This window comes from Mytilus californianus, unplaced genomic scaffold, assembly GCF_021869535.1.
Source record: "Mytilus californianus isolate M0D057914Y unplaced genomic scaffold, xbMytCali1.0.p SCAF_6, whole genome shotgun sequence".
Lineage (NCBI taxonomy): Eukaryota > Metazoa > Mollusca > Bivalvia > Mytilida > Mytilidae > Mytilus > Mytilus californianus.
In genome coordinates this window covers 44,240,567-44,263,527 of record NW_026262712.1, presented here as the reverse complement: position 1 = coordinate 44,263,527, position 22,961 = coordinate 44,240,567, and the positions used below count along the sequence as shown (strand labels likewise).

At 33.3% G+C, this 22,961-nt stretch overlaps 1 protein-coding gene across 1 annotated transcript; it reads left to right on the top strand.

Annotated features, from left to right (window-relative positions):
- Nucleotides 1-12,295: 12,295 nt before the first annotated feature.
- Nucleotides 12,296-22,117, top strand: LOC127706176 (glutathione hydrolase light chain 1-like). The gene is made up of 9 exons (XM_052210616.1): nucleotides 12,296-12,493; nucleotides 13,853-14,013; nucleotides 14,583-14,729; nucleotides 16,604-16,743; nucleotides 18,007-18,194; nucleotides 18,486-18,585; nucleotides 19,821-19,964; nucleotides 20,275-20,388; nucleotides 21,700-22,117. The coding sequence occupies exons 1-9, from the start codon at nucleotides 12,441-12,443 to the stop codon at nucleotides 21,877-21,879; spliced, it is 1,227 nt and encodes a 408-aa protein (XP_052066576.1). The 5' UTR covers nucleotides 12,296-12,440; the 3' UTR covers nucleotides 21,880-22,117.
- Nucleotides 22,118-22,961: the final 844 nt, after the last annotated feature.

The window sequence follows — 22,961 nt, the reverse complement described above, 5'->3', positions numbered from 1 at the left end:
GGACAATTATATTGATTAACCGATGTTTAATGCCACTTTCAACACTTTTGATTATATACAGTAGTGGAGGAAGCTGGAGTATTGGAGAGAACAACCAACGTTTGTCAGCAAAACCTGCAATCCTAGTTAAGTAAGATTTAAGTCAAACACTCCTTTCACGGGCAGGGTTGGAACCGACAACCTCATTGTTGAAGGCTTGTGATAACTGTAGATTTAAATTCTTTGACTTACTTGGAAAAATTAAGAAATGGCAACAACAGTTCTGATTTGATACATGAGCAGTTTAGATACATGTATTAATCACCCAGGTTTATAAGTTATGTTTGAGGAAATGCATTAACTGATTGAGATGCAAACAGGTAGGGTTGAGATCTCAAAAATCGGTTGACCCCACCATATGTTCTTGAACCTGTGAAAAAAAAACTTCAACTGTCTTCTTGTATCTTACTGAGTTTTTCTAATTTAGGAAATTTTTGGCAGATTGTTCATTCTCCCAAAGTACCAGTGTGAGTTTTTCTCATCACTTGGCATCTGTTGTCACATCCTTTTTTATTAAAATATAAAAATAGGGTAAATAATCCTCATTTAAGGGCAATAACTTATGTATGGAGTTGACTGAAAGTTTCGGCTATATTAACTTTCAATAATTTTAGCTATTAACAGTTTTTCTATATCTATACAATAGTTTTTGCCAAAAATGTGAAATTGGGGAAAACAAATCACCATTAAAGGGCTATAACTCATATAAGGGGTTGTCTTATATTTTCAGCTAATATTTGATCCTTTCATAGATCTTTGATGTCCACAGTTTCTCTGAAACTACTGAAGTATTTGCCCAAAATGAATATTTATAGATTTTGTCTTTTTGATTATTTTTCTCTTTTAAGATAGCTTTCAAGATGATGGGCAAAAACTAAGAACAATTGTAAAAATGGTCATTTAAGGGCAAGAACTCCTTTACTCCTGTAAGGAGTTCTCATACAATTTGGGTCAAAATAGACACAGAAGTAAATCTCTCCATTTTGACCAGATTACACCACTGGGCAGAAAAACAGATAGCTGGTTTCTTGTACAGTGACAAATATTACATCCAATTACAGGATTTATCCCCAGAAGAATAGGTCTGTTATAGTATTAATATAACACCTGGTCAGAACGGAGATGTTGACTTCAGTGCAGAGTTTTTTTGTTGTTTATTTTTGGGGGCAAGGTGGAGGACGTAACTTTCTTCTTATGTAAATGAACCCTCTGAAAAAAATTTTTGAGGGGACCGTGGGTGAACTTTTGAGCCTCCTCATGGGGATTTTGATTATGTTATTACTTTGCCGTTTTTATAGTGATTATTTGATTACCAGACCAAATATTTCATGATTATTTGATAATCTAGGACTGTATTTTTGATTATTTGATTATCTTGTTAAAAAAAAATTAATGATTATGTGATTATATTGGCAAACAAAATGTGATTACTTTGACACCCCCATGAAGAGCCGCCTCACTTTTACAATGCAAAATTTCTACCTGATTACAGCATACACACATTTCTAACTTTCTGTCCTCATCTCGTATATGTACTTTGCAGAACCTGCCTGATTGATTTATAGTTTAAATTACTCTTTTCATACGGATATGGATGAAATATTTGCCACTGGAAGTTCTGTTCAAGAAAGGCTCGTTGATTCCTGACAGGTTGACACCGTGTGATGAAAATTACATACACACTGCAAAAAGTAAACAGATGTACCTTGTTGTAAACTTCTTAATTCACGGCACTAAAGAAATGCATACACATTTAGTCTTAGATGCATGATTTTTTTTATTAGTTGTTAGTGGCTTTGAACTAGCTGTCAGTAACTACGAGTACTCTCAGATCTGTACTTAGTGTCTTTTTGTTGCTTGGATGTACAAGTGCCCGGCCACGTTCACTTGTGTTTGTAGTATTTGTATTTTTATCCATCTGATGAGTAAAGCCTCTTTCAACTGATTTTTATAGTTCGTTCTTATGTTGTACTGTTACACCACTGTCCCAGGTTAGGGGAGGGTTGGGATGCCGCTAACATGTTTAACCCCGCCACATTCTGTATGTATGTGCCTGTCCCAAGTCAGGAGCCTGTAATTCAGTGGTTGTCGTTTGTTTATGTGTTACATATTTGTTATCCATCATTTTTTTACATAAATAAGGCCGTTAGTTTTCTCGTTGGAATTGTTTTACATTGTCATTTCGGGGCCTTTTATAGCTGACTGTGCGGTATGGGCTTTGTTCATTGTTGAAGGCCGTACGGTGACCTATAGTTGTTAATTTCTGTGTCATTTGGTCTCTTGTGGAGAGTTGTCTCATTGGCAATCATACCACATCTTCTTTTTTATATATATCATCTACTTTTTCTGTGTTAATTTACGTGTGGGTATCTGCGACAATACATTCCTTGCATTGGTGTAATGGCGATCATACTTCTTTCTAAGTAATAGCTTCAGTTTTATTGTTCGCCTGCTACTCTTTGTGTTTTAAGTTTCAAACAACTAATATCATCTACAAAAGAGAAGGTACATGTAGGCCCAAAGATAAAGTTTTTTTAATTAACACATCTAAAATTAAAAACAATCATGTATACATTGTACGCACTTTCTGAATGTTTATCGTACAGTGACAAATATTACAGCAACAGTAAGGATTAATCCAAAGAAGGGTAGGTCTGTTATAGTTGTGACAATATATGCCTGTAGGCAGATTAGAAAAAAACAATCTTTAACTTGGCTTGATGGTGATCATACTACTTTCGAAGTAATTGTTTCAATTTTAGCAGACGCCTGCTACTCTATTAAAAACTTAAAACAACCTATTCCATCTCCAAAATCGTTAGTTTACGTCTCAAGGATAGAATTTCTTATAGTCACAAATCTGATATTAAAACCACATCATTCTTTGTGCGGACAAAACAAATTATTTAAAAAACAGCAGCTCAGCACAGTTCAAGTTCCTATTTATCTGATTGGGTTAATAAATCAGTAATTGATTAATCAAACTTAACTCAAAGAGCTTTGAGAATACGTGTAAGTGTAAATACTGTCATCACACTATTTGTTGTGTTTAGTAATTACCTAATATATATCTAATAATAATGAAAGAAAAAAAGGAAAGCGTATATACATGTTTCAAGGATTAAAAAGTTGACCGTGGTCATGTCAAGTTTCCTTTCTACCTAGAAAATAAATTCTCATTTCCGCTTTATTTACATTGGAAGCCGGGGCGTTCAATTTCGCAAAAAGGTGGAAACGCGAAATCAAATTCAGTTTTCGAATTCATTTTGCAATTTTGCGTTTTCGCTTTCCCTTTTTCGCCTTTGGAATACAAAGGCAATAACGCGAAAACGCGAATTTCGAATTGGCCGCAAACGGCTTCATCTTATATGTTTTTAATTTGAAATCAATCCTTGGAGAAATGACGAAATATACCCAATGTAACGGCCGTCATGTCATCACTTTTTAAATATTAATCAAACATATGATTACAACTTCTAGAATATGACCCAGTTTAGAAATAAATCCTTCAAGAAATAAAATTGCATTTTTCACTGATCCACATGACCAAAGTAAAGTTGTTGGTAGTTAAGTCAAATTTAACCCATCAAAATATTTAATACTATATTAAATTCCTAGAAAAATAAGGTGTCTTGGTAGGGGGATATTGCAAAATCCAACTGAATGTGTCGGCCATGAACAAACAAGCGTATACTAGTATTCGTGTTTCATTAACATGTTATTGTCCTTCGTTTAATATTTGCCACTGGACGCTACGCAGCCATCAATTATTCAATGAACCGAATAAGTCCTTGATGTTTGTATGAGCAACACTTGTTTTTGTGGTAAAAGGGTAGAAAAAGGGCGGCGAAAAACACCAAAGGGACATTCAAACTCATAAGTCGAAAATAAACTGACAACGCCATGGCTAAAAAAGAAAAAGACAAACAGACAAACAATAGTACATAAAACACAACATATAAAACTAAAGACTGAGCAACACGAACCCCACCAAAAACTGGGGGTGATCTCAGGTGCTCCGAGATAGAACAAACAGGGTTTCAACTACATGCAATTAAAGTGATACGCGTTTTCATGAATCACTCAATCTTAGATAATCAACAGAAAAAAATAAAATACTTTTTTCTATTTTTATTTTTTTTATTTATCAGTCAGAAACATGACAGGTTAGTGGATAACGCGAAGTTATATCAATGGATTTACTTTTAGAATTTAAGATCTATTTTTCTATTTATATTATCAATACCTTAATTATCATGGAACATCATAGTTTTATTATTTTTTTATCACAGTCAAATGAGCCAGATGCATTGATACACATACAAAAGAAAAACTAGAGCGTGAAGTGGACATAATGAAAGTTACCAGTTATATTGTCCTGGGAAGACAAATCACAACCGTATCACACAACAAATAACCATATCTCAGTCAAAATTATTTTGTCATCAATTTCTTTAAAATAAATAGCAGGCCAAGAAGTCATATCTAGGTCATCTTTAAACTACTAATGTTGACTAAGTTAGGATCAAGTATCAATTTTTGTCGTGTTTGCACCACCACGTTGGAAAAGTTCAAATTGACTAGAAAGTATACGTATTGGGGTAAGTTAATCTTTTTTGTAAAAATAAGTTAGGGTCAGGTATGAATTTTTGTCGTGCTTGCACCACGTTGAAAAAGTTCTAATTGGCCTGATAGTAGGTATTGAGGTAAGTTAATCTTGATGTCTAACTTAGGGTCAGGTATGACTTTTTTGTCGTGTTTGTACCACGTTGGAAAAGTTCAAATTGGCCTGATAGTAAGTATTGACAGCAGTAGGTATGAATTTTTGTCGTGTTTGCGCCACGTTGGAAATTCAAATTGACCAGAAAGTGGTTATTGAGGCTACTTGATCTTGTTGGCTAAGTTAGGATCAGGTATCAATTTTGTCGTGTTTGCATGCATCACGTTGCAAACATCCAACTAGACTTGAAAAGTTCGTTCTAAGGTAAGAAGACATGTAAAATACGTAATATATACTAATCAGTTTGGATATACAATTTTAATTGAACGACAGTAGTGACTTAAACTTTTGAATATATAATGCCTATTTTATTAGTTTGTTATTCGGAACAAACATATTAATGTAAGAAGAAATGAACACGATGGTGAACGTAAATGATTGTTCTTTAGAGTAATTCATTTTTTGTCCATCTTTTCCTTCGATCATATTCCTTTAACCGAACAACAAATAAAATGTTATATTTATATGTAAGAAGGTCTGGTTAGTGTCCTTCATTTCTGTATCCTTTGATTTGTTGATTTTCTTTTTCTTTTTTTTTTTTGGGGGGGGGGGGGGGGGGGGGGGGGGGAGGGGGTCATTTTTCTCTATTCGTTATATATTTTGCCCATTTTTCTCTATTCTGTATACCCCCATCCTCACCCTCATGTAAACTGTGCAAAACTTGCAACGTCAATACACCATGATTGTGAGCTGAGAGTAGGGGGAAAAGTATTAACACATTTTTGTAAAAAAGATTTACGAAGAAAGAATATTGACAAAAAAAAAACCCAACTATGAACATATTATAAAAAAATATATTTAATCATGCATTAATTCGTGATAACACTAGTAAACAAATATTTCATCAACTTGGTTTCAAAATCTGAAAATATCCACAAGCAGGTTTAACCGGTCCCACAATATGTAGTAAAGGTCAAAGACACGTGCGCCAAAAGCAATTCCCCAGTTAAAATACACAATTCAACAATAGCTTGTACTGGAACTTCCATGTCTGGAGGATTTATAATCATGTCAATAATTCATAGTCTGGTCTTCAAATAATAATAAACAGATTAACCTGTTTTATTCTTAAATTATCCTTAAGGCATTAAAAGCTTATAAAATCGGTCAAGAAAATATACATGTGAGACATATTTTTTTACAGTTGGACACGTTAAGCTTGCTAGGTATGTATCTGGTATTTTGTGTTAATGTAGAAATAAGTAGACGCGTTGTATAATTGACAAAGCGATAACTTTCCACCTAAAACAAAAGGACAAGGATCGATGTAGTTTAAATTTCAAATCAAAATTTCTACACATTTGATTTTATTCATCATCACGATTGTAAAACTAGTGCGTATATTTACTTTAATTTATGCAAATTTGTTCAATAATGTCACGACATATTATCGTGCTTTCGCCCTTTCAAAAGTTTAAATATATCAAATTATGTAACAGCTAGTAGAGAGCAAACATTGCAGATAAACAAAACGTGAGGTAGAAATTACAGCGCAACTGTTTTTTTACTCATCTTTGAAACATACGAAAAACACAATTTCAAATTAGACCATGCAACTATTTCACAATGATTTCAAATTTCCCGTCAGATATAAAACATTTCCAGCTTGGCAATCTTAAAATATCAGGAAAGTTTGACAATTGTCTTTTAGTAAGGAGTGAAAAAGCTACGGTGAATATATTGAACAAGACTGATGCTAGTAAAGAGTTATCGTCGGATTGATTGATTGATTGTTTAACGTCCAGTGTCAAAATTGTCGTCGGATAATTCCAATATATTCAATATTCCCCATTTTAAAGACTGGACACAAAGTCTTCGGATAATATTCCAAAATTAGTATGCGAAGAACATGTAAAGACATGTTAACTTTGCATCTTTTTATTCTCTCTGAATGCTTCAAACATATAAGTATCGGTTCTCATTTTACTTATTATTTTTTTTAAAGATCTCTTAAAAAGAAACCGCATCGGTGGTCTGTGACTCTCGTGTTAGTGTTTCGTCGATAAATTACGGTCGGGTCAAACCAAAAAATTGGAAATCGATATTTGCTGCTTCTCCGCTAAACGCGTGACATTTGGGAGTCAAAGCAAAAACTGGTTGGCTCGAGGTCAGAGTAATGTATCCTGTTAAAGGTGATATGGCCTCCTGCAGACTGTTACCTTGTTAGCTAGCACGTTTTAGAGTCTCCTTAGTGTACCGCTTTAGTACACAGTAGGGTTAATATTCTTACAAATAAAGTCTTGTTTTAATATGCATTTGATTTTTCAATAGACGTTAAACAACCATCCATCCATCTATCACCATCAAAGAGAAATGTTTCATTTTTCGCTTTTATTTTTTATTCACGTTCATAGTTTAGGTTATTTTGAAAGTTATATATAGAAATATGACCACAAGCAAATTGTACAGTTAAAACAACATGATTTAACCTGGCAAAATGACATTTTATTTACAGGTTACAAACATGACAGGAGCAGAGGACAGCAGGTATGTGTGACTAACACTCTTAAATATGTAAACACATGTAAATGATATTTCAATTTCGCAAATTAATTATAATTTTTTTTGATTAAAATCATATCTTTTTAAACTTCGGGTATCTTAGTCCTTATGTAAAGTTCTTACGCTTCTATAATTCATTCATTGGTGCGATTTATTTGCATGCGTACGACTAATTAATGTATGCGCATGCACGATCAATTACTGTATGTGCACGAATTATTACTTTACATGGATCAGGGGCATTAAATCAACGTTCATGATCACGTGCACCGCGGTATTACTTGTGCATGCCCAATCCATGCAATCTGAAATAAATCTTCTTCCGTTCTATTTTTAAAAAAAAAGTCTTAAAACTATAAAGATTATTTATCCCTTCGGCGAATGATACACTTTATATTGGTTCTCTTTTGTATAGTTTGTGTTTGTTTTCTTCTAAAAATGTCTGTCTGAGCCTTACACTGAGTTCGTTCTCCGCCAAAAAATCGATGTGTAACTTAATTGTACTTCTTATATCGAACACAGCGAGTGATACAGAAGCCATCTTATAAACAAGTAAACGGGCTTTAAGTAAATGATGTTTGTATGTTTATAACTGCATTTATGATATAATTGACTGATTATCCGTAAAGTACTATATTTATAAAATAAAAAAGCATAAAAAAGCAGCAATATAGTTAAAAAATAAACAGGTTATTTTACACTTATTTTAAAGATACCACTGGCAGTTCATCTGACAACAGATCACGACGTTGGTTTTCATGTCTGTAGATTTGGCACAGATGTATACTTTATTTTTTTGGCGCACATGATTCTAAGTATTTTGAAAACTAGTGGCGCAAACGTACTCCTAGCGCAGATAAGTTGTGCAAAAGGACGCATTTTGGTGCATACGAGTTTATACGAATAAGAGGAGATGCGGGATATACGTCAGTGAAACGGCAACCCAACGGTCAAAATAACAAAAAATACATCAAAAGTTCAAAAGTCTTCAACAATAGAGTGATGTCTATATATTCTTCGAGGTTAACAATGCTTTAATATATGAGTAACACTCTTATATATGACCCTCTCACATACGCGTTATCTAAATAATAATACTGAATGTTCTATTATAAAAAAAGATAAGAAGATGTAGTATGATTGCTAATGAGACAACTCTCCACCAGAGACCAAATGACATAGATGTTGACAACTATAGGTCCCCGTATGACCCTCAACAATAAGCAAAACCAATACCGTATAGTAAGCTATAGAACGCCCCAAAATGACAAATGTAATACAATTCAAACGAGAAAACTAACGGCCTGATATATGTCCAAAACAATAAACGAAAAACAAATATAATTTTCAGCAACAAACGACAACTATTGAATTACTAGCTCTTGATTTCTGAAAGATACAAACATGTTAGTATTGTCTTGAAAGTATCGATTTTTTTGGGGTATTTTTTATTGATTTAACAATACGAGTGGTTAACATTTAAAAAATGTTACTCGTTGCATGAGCTATGTGTTATACTAGATTGTTACCATAAACTGGCATTTTGATATGAAGTTTAATTATACGCAGTGAATATTAATAGGTTTCATAACGAGTGAGAATGGGATATTTCTTGATATCGACTCGAGTTATTTAATTTCATAAATAATAATATGATAATAAACGAGCCAACGGCGAGTTTATTATTACTATTAAAATTAAATAACGAGAGTTGATGTCAAGCGACATCCAATACTCACAAGTTGTTAAACTTACTAGTATTTCTCTTATGGTCAACACTATCTTTGTGTTAAATTAAAAACTCCGCAAATCGTTGATCTAGTCTTTTGCACTGGCACACCAGTATGATGTCATGTGTCCTTTTCCGGTGTCAAACTTTAATATCAGACATTTTAAGACTTTCAGTACGCTTCAGAATGTATTAAAATTTGACAAAATGAAGACTGTCAGGTGAAAAGTGTGAGTGTTTTGCACATTATTGAAGAAATCACATATGTCCGTTGCCATGGACGAAATGTACATCGTCTTAACCTTTGAAAGTCATCAATGACCTAACGAATAGCCAATGGAAATGCCGTAATATTATCTTAAGATGCTGGATAAGCCAATCAAATTAACGCAGATTTTCGTATTACTTTTTCGGAGAAATATCTAGTCATGCAAGAAATAGATAACAAGCCACAACCATAAGAGAACAGTTGTTCTTCAGATAATAAACCTTTTTTTTTAACACAGTGTTGCTCATGAGAAATATTCATCAAAACTCTGAATCCTCTTCATTTACACTTTTGTAGTTTCATAACATCAACACCTTCATCTAAGAAAGACCGGCGAAAAAGTAAAAACAAAGTTTTACGATTTTTAAGGCGCCGATGGGTAATTTATGGACTGCTAGCCAGTCTTCTATTGGCACTTGTTATAGTGATAATTTTGGCAGCTACTCTTGGGAGTAAGGGAGGAAATGGTCAGCCTAGAAAAATCACAGTACGAAAGGGAGCGGTTGTTGCTGATCATGAAGTTTGTTCAAGAATTGGAAGGTACGTTTTACCAAGCAAAGATACATAAATGCAATATGAATCACTAGTTCAGTTTTAACTAATCTGGTATAGTCAAAATTACTTTTAATTTGTAATTTACTTCTCATATTTTGGAATGAACTCTTATGGAAAATATCAAATTTATAATAAAAAAAAATTATATTTCTTAAATAGAACCTCCATAGATCAATAATTGTGCAGATCAGAACTTAAATGACTATACTAAAATCCATATATTTAACGAAAATTTATACGAACTTACAAATAACACCTGCAAAAGGTTAATTTAGAAGGATTTTGTATTCAGCTTAATAGGAATAAAGACAATGCAGGATAAACGTAAATAAGACAAGTTACCCAACAAAAATAACCAAATTACATCTAAAAGGCAGCATTCAGTCAACATTATGCAGGTGTCTATAAAAAACAGAAAAAAAATCAAAGATTTTCCATCAACACCAAAATCTCCAAATAACAAAATAATTAACTTAAAATATTTTATGACAGTTCATTCTTAACATGGGTAAAGCTAGATAAGTATCGCAGCAGCTGCGTTACAAGGAATATCAAAATATCGAGATCTGTTGGACAAAAATTATTGTGCGTTATCCAGTTACAGGGAGTATTTGTATGCAAGTTCGTATAAATTTTCTTTTGATATATGGATTTTAGTAGCAAATAATTCTTCATATGGTGTTAATATCACATTTTGAATATTTTCAATACTTCTTCTTTCAGGGACGTACTAGTAGACGGTGGATCTGCTGTCGATGCTACTATTGCTACTCTGTTGTGTAACGGTATCATGGCACCTCATAGCATGGGGATAGGTGGAGGTATGTGATGATTTTTCGATTACAAAAATATATATAAGAGGGTCTGGATTGGGGGAGGGGGTGGGTGGTCCTTCATTTTTGTATTCTTTAATTTTTATGGCATTTTTCTCTATTCTTTATATATTTTACCTGTTATTCTCTATTCTTTACATTTTAGCACCCCATTATTCTCTATTCTTATTTTTTCCCTATTTTTCTCTATTCTTTACGTCTTTACCCTTTATTCTGCACTTTTTTGCACATTATTCCTTCTCTGTAAACCCAATCCACACCCTCATATCAAATCGATTGAAGTGTAAGAAAAATCACTTATCGATATTACCAAAGATCTGCTATCAATAATAATAAATATACAGATGAAAGAAACAACCACTGGATTGTTAAAAAACACATAAAAAATAAGCGTGTTTAGAAAGTTAAAACTTATCTTCGGTCTTCCCTAATTCCCCTATTTCTGAAATAACAAAAAGCAAATCGAAAACATATATACATGTAATTTAATTTCAGTACAGAAAAAAAGAACTTAACATATTGAAATTAGATTCGATATGAATGACCAGTTGTTTCGACAGGTTTTTAAAAACTAAATAATGTATATCAAGTTAATGAGAATTCTAGCAAAATCGAATCAACATCTGAAGGGCATGTTATTTGACAAAAATGATTACGTCTAGTGGCAAACATTTCATGTATATCCAGGACGACTCCTTCCTTTCTGCAGAGAAAAGATTCTGCACAGTAAATAAACGTATTGCAGAAGAATTAAATAAGCATGTGTATATCATTAAGCAAGAAAAAAAAATAATGAAAAAAATGAAAATGTCATTTCGACAAAAAAGAAATAAGTTAGATCTGCAGCACTTGAGGATCACCCCCGGTTTTTGGTGGGGTTCGTGTTGCTCAATCTTTAATCTTCTATGTTATGTTTTGTGTAATGTTGGTTGTCTTTTAGTCTGTCTTTTTTTAACCATGGCGTTGTCAGTTTATTTTCGACTCATCAGTTTGATTTTCCCTTTGGTATCGTTCGCCTCATTTTAAGATACAATGTAAAGAAAATTAAGAGATACACATGTTAATTGCAGGTTGTTTCATGGTTATATACGATGCGCAGAACAAGAAAACATTAGTAATAGATGGAAGAGAGACAGCACCTTTAAGTTCTTCACAAGAAACATTTGTCAACGAATCTGGGTACATAGGTAAGGTTAATGCTCTAGAAACACACACTCATGTCTAAAGGATGTAACAGGACACGGGAAAGGCTCTAAAATCTACATAAAGCTCTAGAAACACACAATCATGTCTTAAGGATGTAACAAGATATGGGGAAGGCTCTAAAATATAGCAAGACACGGTTAAAGGCTCTAGAAACATACATGTGTTGAAGTAAAAAGAAAAGGCATAAGGCTCTAGAAACAATTTTGTATTTTGCTTTATATAGCTTAAGACATTGGGACCATGTCTCAATGTATGAGGATGTCCTTTTCGAACGTTTCAGAATGCAATACTGAATGTTTAACAATTTCGATGGAAACAACGTCTCACTTAATATGCTATCTTAGAAAGAATTACAGCATCTTGTATATTAATTATTCAGGTCCAAAATTCATTGCTGTTCCTGGTGAAATTGCAACATATTGGAAAGCACATCAAAGATATGGAAAATTACAATGGAAACGATTATTCGAACCATCGATAGACCTCCTAGAAAATGGATTCCACGTTTCACATGCCGTAGAACGTGCAATGAAGCGCGTAATGGCTGCTACTAATAGTGTCTGCGAAATACGGGGAATTGGGTATGTTTCAGTTTATATACTTCAAAAAAAGTTTATTATAATTTATTTAAAAAAATAGAAAATTACATATGGTATTATTATATATGTGATGCTTTAGAGGACAATCATTTGATTTCTGGGAAGGGAGGGGGCAGGAGGATTTTGAAAAAGAATATGGCCTGGAGCGGAAAATGAAAAAAAAACCTTGCATGCAACACAAAGTGCAGGAATCAATCGTGTACAAAAGTGCAAATAAGCATGCGTAACAGCAGATGAAAATATATAGTCAATCTATAAAAATCCTCCTCCCCCCGAATAACAATTGGTTGTCTCTTTATACCCCTCAGTAAATTTAAGTTTATCTTTGATGCAATGGTTATACTACCGTTTTATCATTATCTACATGTACAAAACAAAAACTATACTTATAAATAGATTAATTATCGTTGGTCATCTCAACGAGATTGATTTTCTCGCTTGAGCCGGTACGGCGAAAGTGAGAAAAGCAATCGAGTTGAGATGACCAATGATAATCTGTTTATCGCTATTTTACCTATGACGACGTTGTAAATTTCATTGACAACAGCACGTGCGCCCTTAGTTTCTAGCGATAATTTTTCATATCACTCTACTGTGCTGAGAAAGGAAATTATCAGTCAGTAAGATCAAAGGAAAATTTCGTAAAATAGCGATAATAATAAATATCGGGATTTCAGTAACATACATTTCAAATTGTTCAAACGTTTTATGCTTACGTTACTTCAGGAAGAGAGATTTATTATAGTATGGGAAAAAAAACCCCGTTTTTTATGTTTCCACATACGTTCAATGTATCAAAGGGACGATCTCTCTCGTGGTCGTACGTCATATTTGTATTCCATTGTTACAATTGATTAAGTATTTTATAAATACTTTGTTATGTTGTACTTTTGCATGTGGAGTTTATAAAAAGCCAATGAGATAGCAACCCAACACTGCAAAAACACAATAATTAAAATACATCCATATGAATATGGCGAAGACTGTGTCCAAACAAATACAGATATAGAAGATTTGTAAAGATGTGCCAACAATATGAAAGTCCTCAAATGATAAAACACTACAAGATATAACAACGATGTTCCTGGTTGGCGTCAGCACATGAACATGTTATTTGCACCAGCATAGTCGTAATCAAAATAAGGAAAAGTGATAAAAATGGTGTAACTTTAATGTGAATATTCCAGGTAAAACATACCCTCAAAATATTGAACTTCAACGAAATTTTCATTTAGACATACACTTGTGATTGTTGCCCTATAAATGAATTCTTTTCTAGTCTCTCTTTCTCTATTCAAATATGAAATTATTTGAAAATTTTTTTTTTCTTCTATTTTTCAGTGAAATATTCTGTGATAAGACGGGGCAAATTTTACCAGAAGGAAGCTTTGTTCAATGGCCCAAATTAGCAGAAACTTACAAACAGCTAGCAGATGTAGGTCCTGATTACATGTATAAGGGCAAGGTCGCAGAAACTATGGCACAGGAAATCAAGAATTTAGGTCAGTTGTCAGTATGCTATTTAGTTCATAATATCATGATATTTATAAAAAAAATATATATGATTAAATGTCTTGAACAAATTCAAACTTCTTGTTTTAGCGAACAACAAAATGTCAGCTATCAACAAATACTACGCAAAATGTTTGAGACAAGGATAGACAATAGGAAATCTTGAAACAGCAACGTACCCATAACGACAGTAAGGCTATTGTGTTTATTCATTGGTGACATTCCGAATTTTCCCGCCCTTCATCCTTGTCGACCCCTATAACAGGAACTTACTTATGTATTAATTGCAACTTGACGTAAAGCAAACACGAACCAATCAATCAATTTATTTAATATTGAAATGCCGTTTTTTGAGTTTTTATTGGATATGGAGTAAACAATGGCTGAAGAAGCTCGAAGGACATCATCGGCTTACTGACAAAAATGACTTAGGTTAATAACATGTTGCTTCCAAATGTGCGAATTAATGAAAAAGACAGCGTAATATAAATAAAAGAAAGTCAATTTAAACTATCTTGTATTTCAAACCTTTGACATTTTACTTTTACTACTCGTGTAGGTGGAATATTTCAAAAAGAAGATTTTGAATCCTATTCCGTGAAAGAAAGTTCTGGAATACAGATTGACCTAGGAGATATGATACTGCTCACCCATGGCGCTCCAAGCGGAGGACCTGTTATGGGTCTTACAATGAAAATTCTTGAAGGTTTGACATTTTTTTTATCACTATTTACTTATTTTGATCTTATCTTGAAACTTATTTTATTTCATGTTCCTTTGGAATTTTAATATAAAAATAAGAAGATGTGGTATGATTGCCAATGAGACAACTCTCTACCAGAGACCAAATGACATAGAAGTTAACATTTAAGAACTGGATTTAGCTTTCTTCTACTGAATACCCAAGTTTTAAGGGTCTTGGTTTGAGTGAGATGGGGTGGGGTTTGAGGAGAACGTCTTCATATCTGTATTCTTTAAATTTTTTAAATTGAGAATGGAAATGGTGAATATGTCAAAGAGACAACAACCCGACTAATGAGCAGACAACAGCCGAAGGCCACCAATGGGTCTTCAATGCAGCGAGAAAATCCCGCACCCGGAGGTAGTCCTCAGCTGGCCCCTAAATAATATTGTGTGCCAGTTCAGTGAAAATGGACGTCACACTAAACTCCAAAACATATAAATGAACTAAAATTAAAAAAACATACAAGACTAACAAAGGCCAGAGGCTCCTGACCTGGGACAGGCGCAACAATGCGGCGGGTTTAAACATGTTTTGTGAGATCTCAACCCTCCCCCTATACCTCTAGTCAATGTAGAAAAAAGAAACACATAGCAATACGCACAGTAAAACTCAGTTTAAAAGAAGTCCGAGTCCAATGTCAGAAAAGGTAATATAAGAAACTAAGCAAAATGACAATGATACATAAATGAACAAGGACTACTAGCAGTTACTGACATGCCAGCTCCAAACCTCAATTAAACTGATTGAAAGATTATGTCTTCATCATATGAAAATCAAGTACAATCCCTCCCGTTAGGGGTTTAGTAGCATACCATCATAAAATATATGAGAAGAACATAACCCGTATCATGCCAACAACTGGTTTTAGAATAAATGTGTTTATTTCCGATGCAAAGACCCTATGAGTGAATCAATATTAATACCAAAATATGCAATCCTTGACTTGACAACAGTATCGTAACTATATCCTTTCCGAATAAGTCTGTTTAAGCGTTTAGTTAGGTTTTGAGGTGAATGCCGACATGTTTGTGCTTTGTAAAGAATATTACCATAAAATATTGGATGTGAAATACCTGAACGTATTAGATGTCTGCATGTTGATTTATATTTACGAATGATGTCCTTGTACCGATGATAAAATTTAGTAAATGTTTTGACTAGTTTGTGATATAGAAAACCCTGGTGTAATAATTTTTCAGTAATACAAAGATTTCTTTCGTTGAAATCAAATACGTTGTTACAAACATGAGCGAATCGAACAAGTTGAGATATATAAACACCATATATAGACTATTTTTCTCTGTTTTAGTTTTTTCTCATTATTCTCTATTCGTTATGATTTAACACCCAACTATGCTCTATTCTTTATAATCTTGGTCCGTTTTGTATTTATTTTTTTGGGGCCTATTGTTCTGTATGCTTTGTCCTTTAATCTCTATTCTGGAACACACCCGGATCCTCGTTAAATTATGTAAGTGTCCGTAAAACAACGTTATTATAGTAACAAAGCTTATTTTGAACAACTTTATTGATATTTAAACCGGCCGACTCACTCACAAACTGAATAAAGTCAACGAAAAGAACTTTTTTCTTTAGTTTTTAAATGAAAGACGGAGTTTATGCATCAAATCAATAAACTCTGCAAAATAACTGCTTTTGTAATAATCCCAATTACATGCATACATTTTCGTTTAACGCTTGATAAAACAACTGAAATACTATTTCTTCTAATATTTTCTACAGTTGCCCATAGTCATATTGATTTAAATAAGTGTACATTCCAATAACAATATAAGCAAGTTTTCAATTAAACAAATATTTTTTGATCTTACAAGGCATGGGAATCAACGCAGACAGTTTGAAAGATACACCCTCAAAAGCGTTAGCATTTCATAAAATGATCGAAGCAATCAAATTGGCATATGGGGAAAGATTTAAGCTTGGAGATGAAGATTTTGTAGATGGAGTGAAAGAGGTAATTAAATTAAATTATTGTAGATAATAGTATATTTTTATGCAAACATATAAACATAAAAAGTTTTGGTCACGTTACGATTACGTTAGCAATGCTATGTTTCATCGACATGTACACTAGAGATACTTGAAAGGCCTCGTTGACCGGGTGGTCTAAGTATTTCCGCTACAGTGATCTCTGGCCTGTCAACAAGGAGGTTGTGAGTTCGAAGCACGTGTGTTCCACTCCGATCTCAATTGACCAGGATTGCCAGTTTTCCTGTCGAATGTTGTAGTTCTCTCCTGGTACTCCGGCTTCTTCCACCAATACAACTTGAAACCATGATGTAGTCAAGAGTACCGTAAGTGGCTTTAAAAACCACCAATCAATAATCAGTCATCTATTTGGCCTTTTAACTTTTTATGCCTCATTTATGGGGATTATGTTTTTCGGTCTGTGCGTCCGGATGTCCGTTCGTTCGTTCGTCCATCCATTCATTCGTCTGTCCCGCTTCAGGTTAAAGTTTTTGGTCAAGGTAGTTTTTTATGAAGTTGAAGTCCAATCAACTTGAAACTTCGTACATATGTTCCATATGATATGATCTTTCTAATCTTAATGCCAAATTAGTGTTTTGACCCTAATTTCAAGGTCCACTGAACATAGAAAATGATAGTGCAAGTGGAGCATCCGTGTACTATGGACACATTCTTGTTTTTATTCCAGCGTCACTGATTAGTCTTTTGAAGACTTAACGCGCGTGTGGCGTACACATTTATATGCATGGTATCTTTTATGCGTTTTGCGATTTTATCGATATCTACCTAGTAATAATGGGATGTATTCTATAAAAATTATTGTTGTACATGTATGACAACTGTTTTCTAGTTTCACCACATGTCTTTGTATTTTTCGCTGCTGTTTTTGTATTGTGGTATTTGTAACTGCTCGTTAATTTGTTATTTTTCATACGACGGACAATTATCATAACAAAAATATATACATTTTCATTGTCATACAAGTGAGAGGTTTAGCGCTATAAAACCAGTTTCAATCCACAATTTTCTACATAAGAAAATGCCTGTACCAAGTCAGGAATATGACAGTTGTTGTCCATTCGTTTGATGTGTTTGTGTTTTTGATTTTGCCATTTGATTAGGGACTTTCCGTTTTGGATTTTCCTCGGACTTCAGTAATTTTGTGATTTAACTTTTTAGATATAATTTTACATCCCAATCTTCATTATAATCAAAAACATGAAAATAAATACAATTTTGATATTTTTAGCTTGTAGAAAGGATGATATCTGAAGAATTCGCTGCATATTTACGTGGAAAAATAGATCTTACCAAAACTCATGATATAGAATATTATGCAAATGCGACTGAGGCAGCACATGACCAAGGCACTGCGCATGTCAGCGTCTTAAGTCCGGAAGGGGATGCTGTATCCGTAACGAGCACAGTTAATACATAGTAAGAATATAACTTAGAAAATAGTTGAAAGAGTAAAACAATAATTCGAAGCTAGATGTATCGCAAATAGAATTACAAAGATGAATCCACCGTTTGTGTACAATTTCTATTATTCTTTTAAGACTGTAGACTTTAGAATATCAAGAAAAATAATTAAAACCATTTTATAATTATGTTTGGTACCACATTTTCGATTTATATGTCATGTTTTTTTGTTGTTTCTAAATGGCGTTTACTTTAAAATCAGATAGTTTGTTAAAGTAAATTTACACACACTTGTTTCTTTATTAGTTTCGGATCTTTAACGGTTTCGGAGACCACTGGAATAATATGGAACAACGAGATGGCGGATTTCTCCTTGTTTGATGATAGCAATCTCTTCGGTCTGAAGGTAAATGTTGCATTATATATTTTAAGAACATAAATTAACTATCTTCTGTTCATATCCAATGCACAACTTTAGAATTAATGTTATATCTTTGTCAGTTTGCATCTATACCATTGACAAACATAGACACCTTTATGGATGTACAAAAAAAATGTATTTGCCGACATTTTATGTTTGTGATCAAATCAATGATTCGGTTTTTATTGCCTATAAATGTACATTTGAATTCAGATTAAAGAACATGCAGGTCAATTTTCAACTTACAGTTTGGATGATTGTTTAGGGTGAGGGGTATTGGACCAGGATTTTCAAAGTTACAGAATCTCCGAACAATCAAATTCTCAGTTGATTAAAACATTAGAATTGATAAAAAAAAAACGGTCCCAACTCACTTAGGCAAAGTTGACGTTAACTAGATTTTGCTATTTTTATTTTGGTTCCCTTTTAATTGGTTATACAGCTTCTCAAGTATTAAGTATGTATACATTTAAAATTTTTGGTTTGAGCGTTCCTGATGAATCCATCATGAAAAGTCATCCAACTCACCAAATTTATAAAGTGTTATATTTTACAGTTCTTGAACTATTCTTCGTTACTTGCATGGATTGTATAATATTCTTTAGTAAAATATTAGTTCATAACGTGCATACAATTTGGAACATGTTGACATGGTTAAAATCACTCTGTTTAGTGTTGAGTGAATCACTGTGATCCAAGGATATTAGATTAAAGATGACCACTTGAACAATCTGCAAGTTTGTGTGTGTATAATATGTATATGGCTTTTTGGCATGAAAGCGCAGGAAATTTTTCTAGACCTGAACATCAAATTTAAAGGCAAAAGCTCGGATCTAGATTTTTGTTTTCATTCTGTTTGATCAAAATAATTATTTTTTCAATGTTGGGAATCAGAATAATTTGTAGAGAAAAACTATACCTCTTTCCCCTCCGGGTTAAATGGTCGTTCCGTTACTGATCATGCAGCGGCACACAAAGGGATTTTGTTGTTAAGCAGTGACCCCTTTGGGATACACCATACATATTAGCATGTACGTAGTTATCTTAACGTTGGGCCTTGATTGTACCCGATGAAGAATAGGCCCAGTCCAGAAGCGAAGAAGTCTATCTCTTAATGGTAGATTAAAACTTAATACAAATAGACGTTCTTTTACTACAGTTCTCGCTATCAATGGTTTTAATTTTGTTTTTGTTTGATTAACTTTACATTTTACTTGTAGGCAACAGTTCCAAATAAAGTACAAGCAGGAAAAAGGCCTTTGTCATCCATGGCACCAGCCATTTTTGTTGACAAGAAAACCGGAAGTGTAAAAATGATTATCGGCAATGCAGGAGGATCTCGAATAACAACAACAAATATACAGGTTGATTTTATTTTATATAAACTAGGCATTCACATTTAGCAAGATATACTATAGGGTTGTTTTTACTTGTTGCTTATCTATCCAGGCTCCTGTTTTCGTACATGCATGAAATAGATTCAGCCAAATGATTATCAAGAAAATGTTAAGTGACGATATTTCAAAGGTAATTTCATTCTCAGCTTTTAATGTAACTTTTTATCAAGAGATTGTTTATTTTTGGGACTAAACCTTTAAATTTTTCATTACTAAAGCCATCAAGACGGTGAACTACGAAATACGTTATTGAGTATGCAATTTGTTTTTTATATAGGTAGCCGTTAGAAATTTATGGATGGGGCAGGACATAGATGATGCAGTCCGGGAAAAGAGATTACATCATCAACTTGACCCTAATTATCTAGTCTACGAGTTTGGATATCCACAGGTGAGAAATTTTTTTTTTAAATGATATCAATAAGTATATTTATAGAAATGCACTTCCTTTCAATGACAAATTTGTATACAATACAATAAACGTCTTAACGTTTCACAATATATATGTAACACTAGGAGAAGACCTTGCAGAAACGACAGTAACTCATTAACTAAGTTAACATAATTTGAAATGTTCAGCTATTCATGAAGTTTACAAAAAGACCTGTTATGAATGTGAGGCATCTGAATCATAGGGAAACCATGCGTATAATTCATACTATAAAAAATAGTCGTTGTAATATTATGTTGACAAAATGTATTGTGTATATGAATAATTGATGCGGAAATATGAAACAATTTTATATGATACTTTGAAATTGACATCTTCAGTGTGCCAATGTCAACTTCACAGGGAAACAATGCGTATAATTCTTACCATAAAATGGCGTCCTTGTAATTTAAATTTGACAAGATGTATTGTGTATATGAAGAATTGATAGAAATATGAAACAATTTTATATGATACTTTGAAGTTGACATCTTCATTGTACCAATTTCAACTGTAGGACATACAATTGAGTTCAAATAGGACAATAGATGCATACTATTTGCCGATTTTTTTGTGTTTTTAGCGTTACTTTCAAATTCCATAGGGGGGGGGGGGGGGGGGGGGGGGTGAGTGGCCAAGTCGTCTAAGTAGTCGAACTACTGTATCACTAGCCTGTCAACACTGAGGTTGTAAGTTAGAATCCCGCACGTGGCAGGTGCGCTCGACTCCAATTTCATTTGACTAAGATTGTTAGTTATCCTACCGAAGGTCGGTAGTTCTCTCCGGCCTCCTCCACCAATAAAAACTGATCGCCACAAAATAGCACAATAGTGCTGAAAGTGGCGTTAAACACCAATCATTCAATCAATCAAGTATATTGTTAATAACTTATACACAGATGAAAATTTAATTGAAATGCAAAATAATCACCTAATCATAGTTTGTTTCTCACTGAAGTATAACAAAAGAAAAGGCATGTACATTTATATTTGCTGTCTTAGTAAGATATCAAAATGATGTGTAAATGTGAAAATTTTAACAGGACAAGAATCTTTAATAAGCATTTCAATGCTTCTATTACCCGTTTGTATATCACTTCATTTTGTACATGTTCGAAAATTTACATCTTAAAAAAATCACAATACAAAGACATTTAAGTTCAAAATCAATAATGACCTACTAGTATTTGAAGAATATGCCAGATTTTGGTATTCAATTGTATATTTTGGTATTCCGTTGTATTTTTTTAAACACAGCTGTTTTCAATTACAGGACATTTTAGAAGAATTGAAGAAGTATGGTCACGAGTTGAAGATACAAGAAACTTACATGTCGGTTGTTCAAGCTGTATCGAGAAACATGCGCACAGGGGAGATAAATGGGTTTTCCGATGAAAGAAAATTTCCAGGAAAAGCAATGTTTTATACTACCGAAGAAGATGTTTTTACGTGATACTGGTTGCACTTAAAGTAAATTGCACAATGCTTAAAACGATACCATAATGTAAAGATAATCGTTAGTCCCAGAATTATAAAGTGTTTCTAGGAACTGTTGAATTCAGGGACGTGAAATGAAGGTGCCATGAGTTAAGTTTGTAATGAAATTGCATTATTTTGATAAAAGTTGTTGTAAATTGTCACAGTTGATGTAAAAATGTATATGAACTTGAAAAGTAAACAAAAGATAATTATATTTCGTTTCTTTCCCTTTGGGATCACCTGATATCATCCCCGTTTTTTTGTGATGTTCGTGTTTCTCAGTCTTTAGTTTTCTGTTTTGTGTTCTGTTGTTTTTTTTTTTTCTCTTTTTTTGCCATTTCATTGTCAATACAAAAATAATAAGGTGTGGTATGATTGCCAATGTGACAACTCTCCACAAAATAGCACATGCCATAGAAGTTAACAACTATAGGTCGACATAAGGCATTCAACAATGAGCAAAACCCATACCTCAGCAGTTTGTTTTCGACTTATGAGTTTGAATATCCCTTTGGCATCTTTCGCCTCTCTTTGTTAGGATATTAATTTGATGAATTTATGTTGCTTCGTTAAGAACAAAAACTGAACTTTCCCGTAACCAAGAACGAACAAACCACCTGAACGAACGAAAAAATACTTTGTCAAATGGACAGAAATATATAACATGGAAAACCAAATGCATAGTAATACCGAAACGAGGCGAAACCAAGCGCTTTAAAAAAAACTTAAAGCTATGTCAGGCATTGATATCAAAATATGTACTCTTACAAAAATGAGAGGTTTAGCTAGCTATAAAACCTGGTTTAATCCACACATTTCTACACAAAGGAATGCCTGTACTAGGTCAGGGATATGACCGTTGTTTTCCATTCGTTTGATGTGTTTGAGCTTTTGATTTTGCCATATGATAAGTAACTTTCTGTTTTGAATTTCGTTTTTTTTTTATTTTGCTTTTTACAGTGGATAACAGATTTTTGCATAGAAATACAATTCACACTCTTTATGTTAATATAGATTATAGTATCAGCATTGGTCTTTAGCAACTCTTTTTCATAA

What these genes read in the sequence shown, in the direction of transcription:
- LOC127706176 (XM_052210616.1), top strand. Translation starts at nt 12,441, where the DNA reads ATGAAGCGCGTAATGGCTGCTACTAATAGTGTCTGCGAAATACGGGGA. An exon ending in ACGAGCACAGTTAATACATA is followed by an intron (nt 18,195 to 18,485) that starts GTAAGAATATAA and finishes TTTCTTTATTAG; the next exon opens with TTTCGGATCTTTAACGGTTT. An exon ending in ACGAGTTTGGATATCCACAG is followed by an intron (nt 20,389 to 21,699) that starts GTGAGAAATTTT and finishes TTTCAATTACAG; the next exon opens with GACATTTTAGAAGAATTGAA.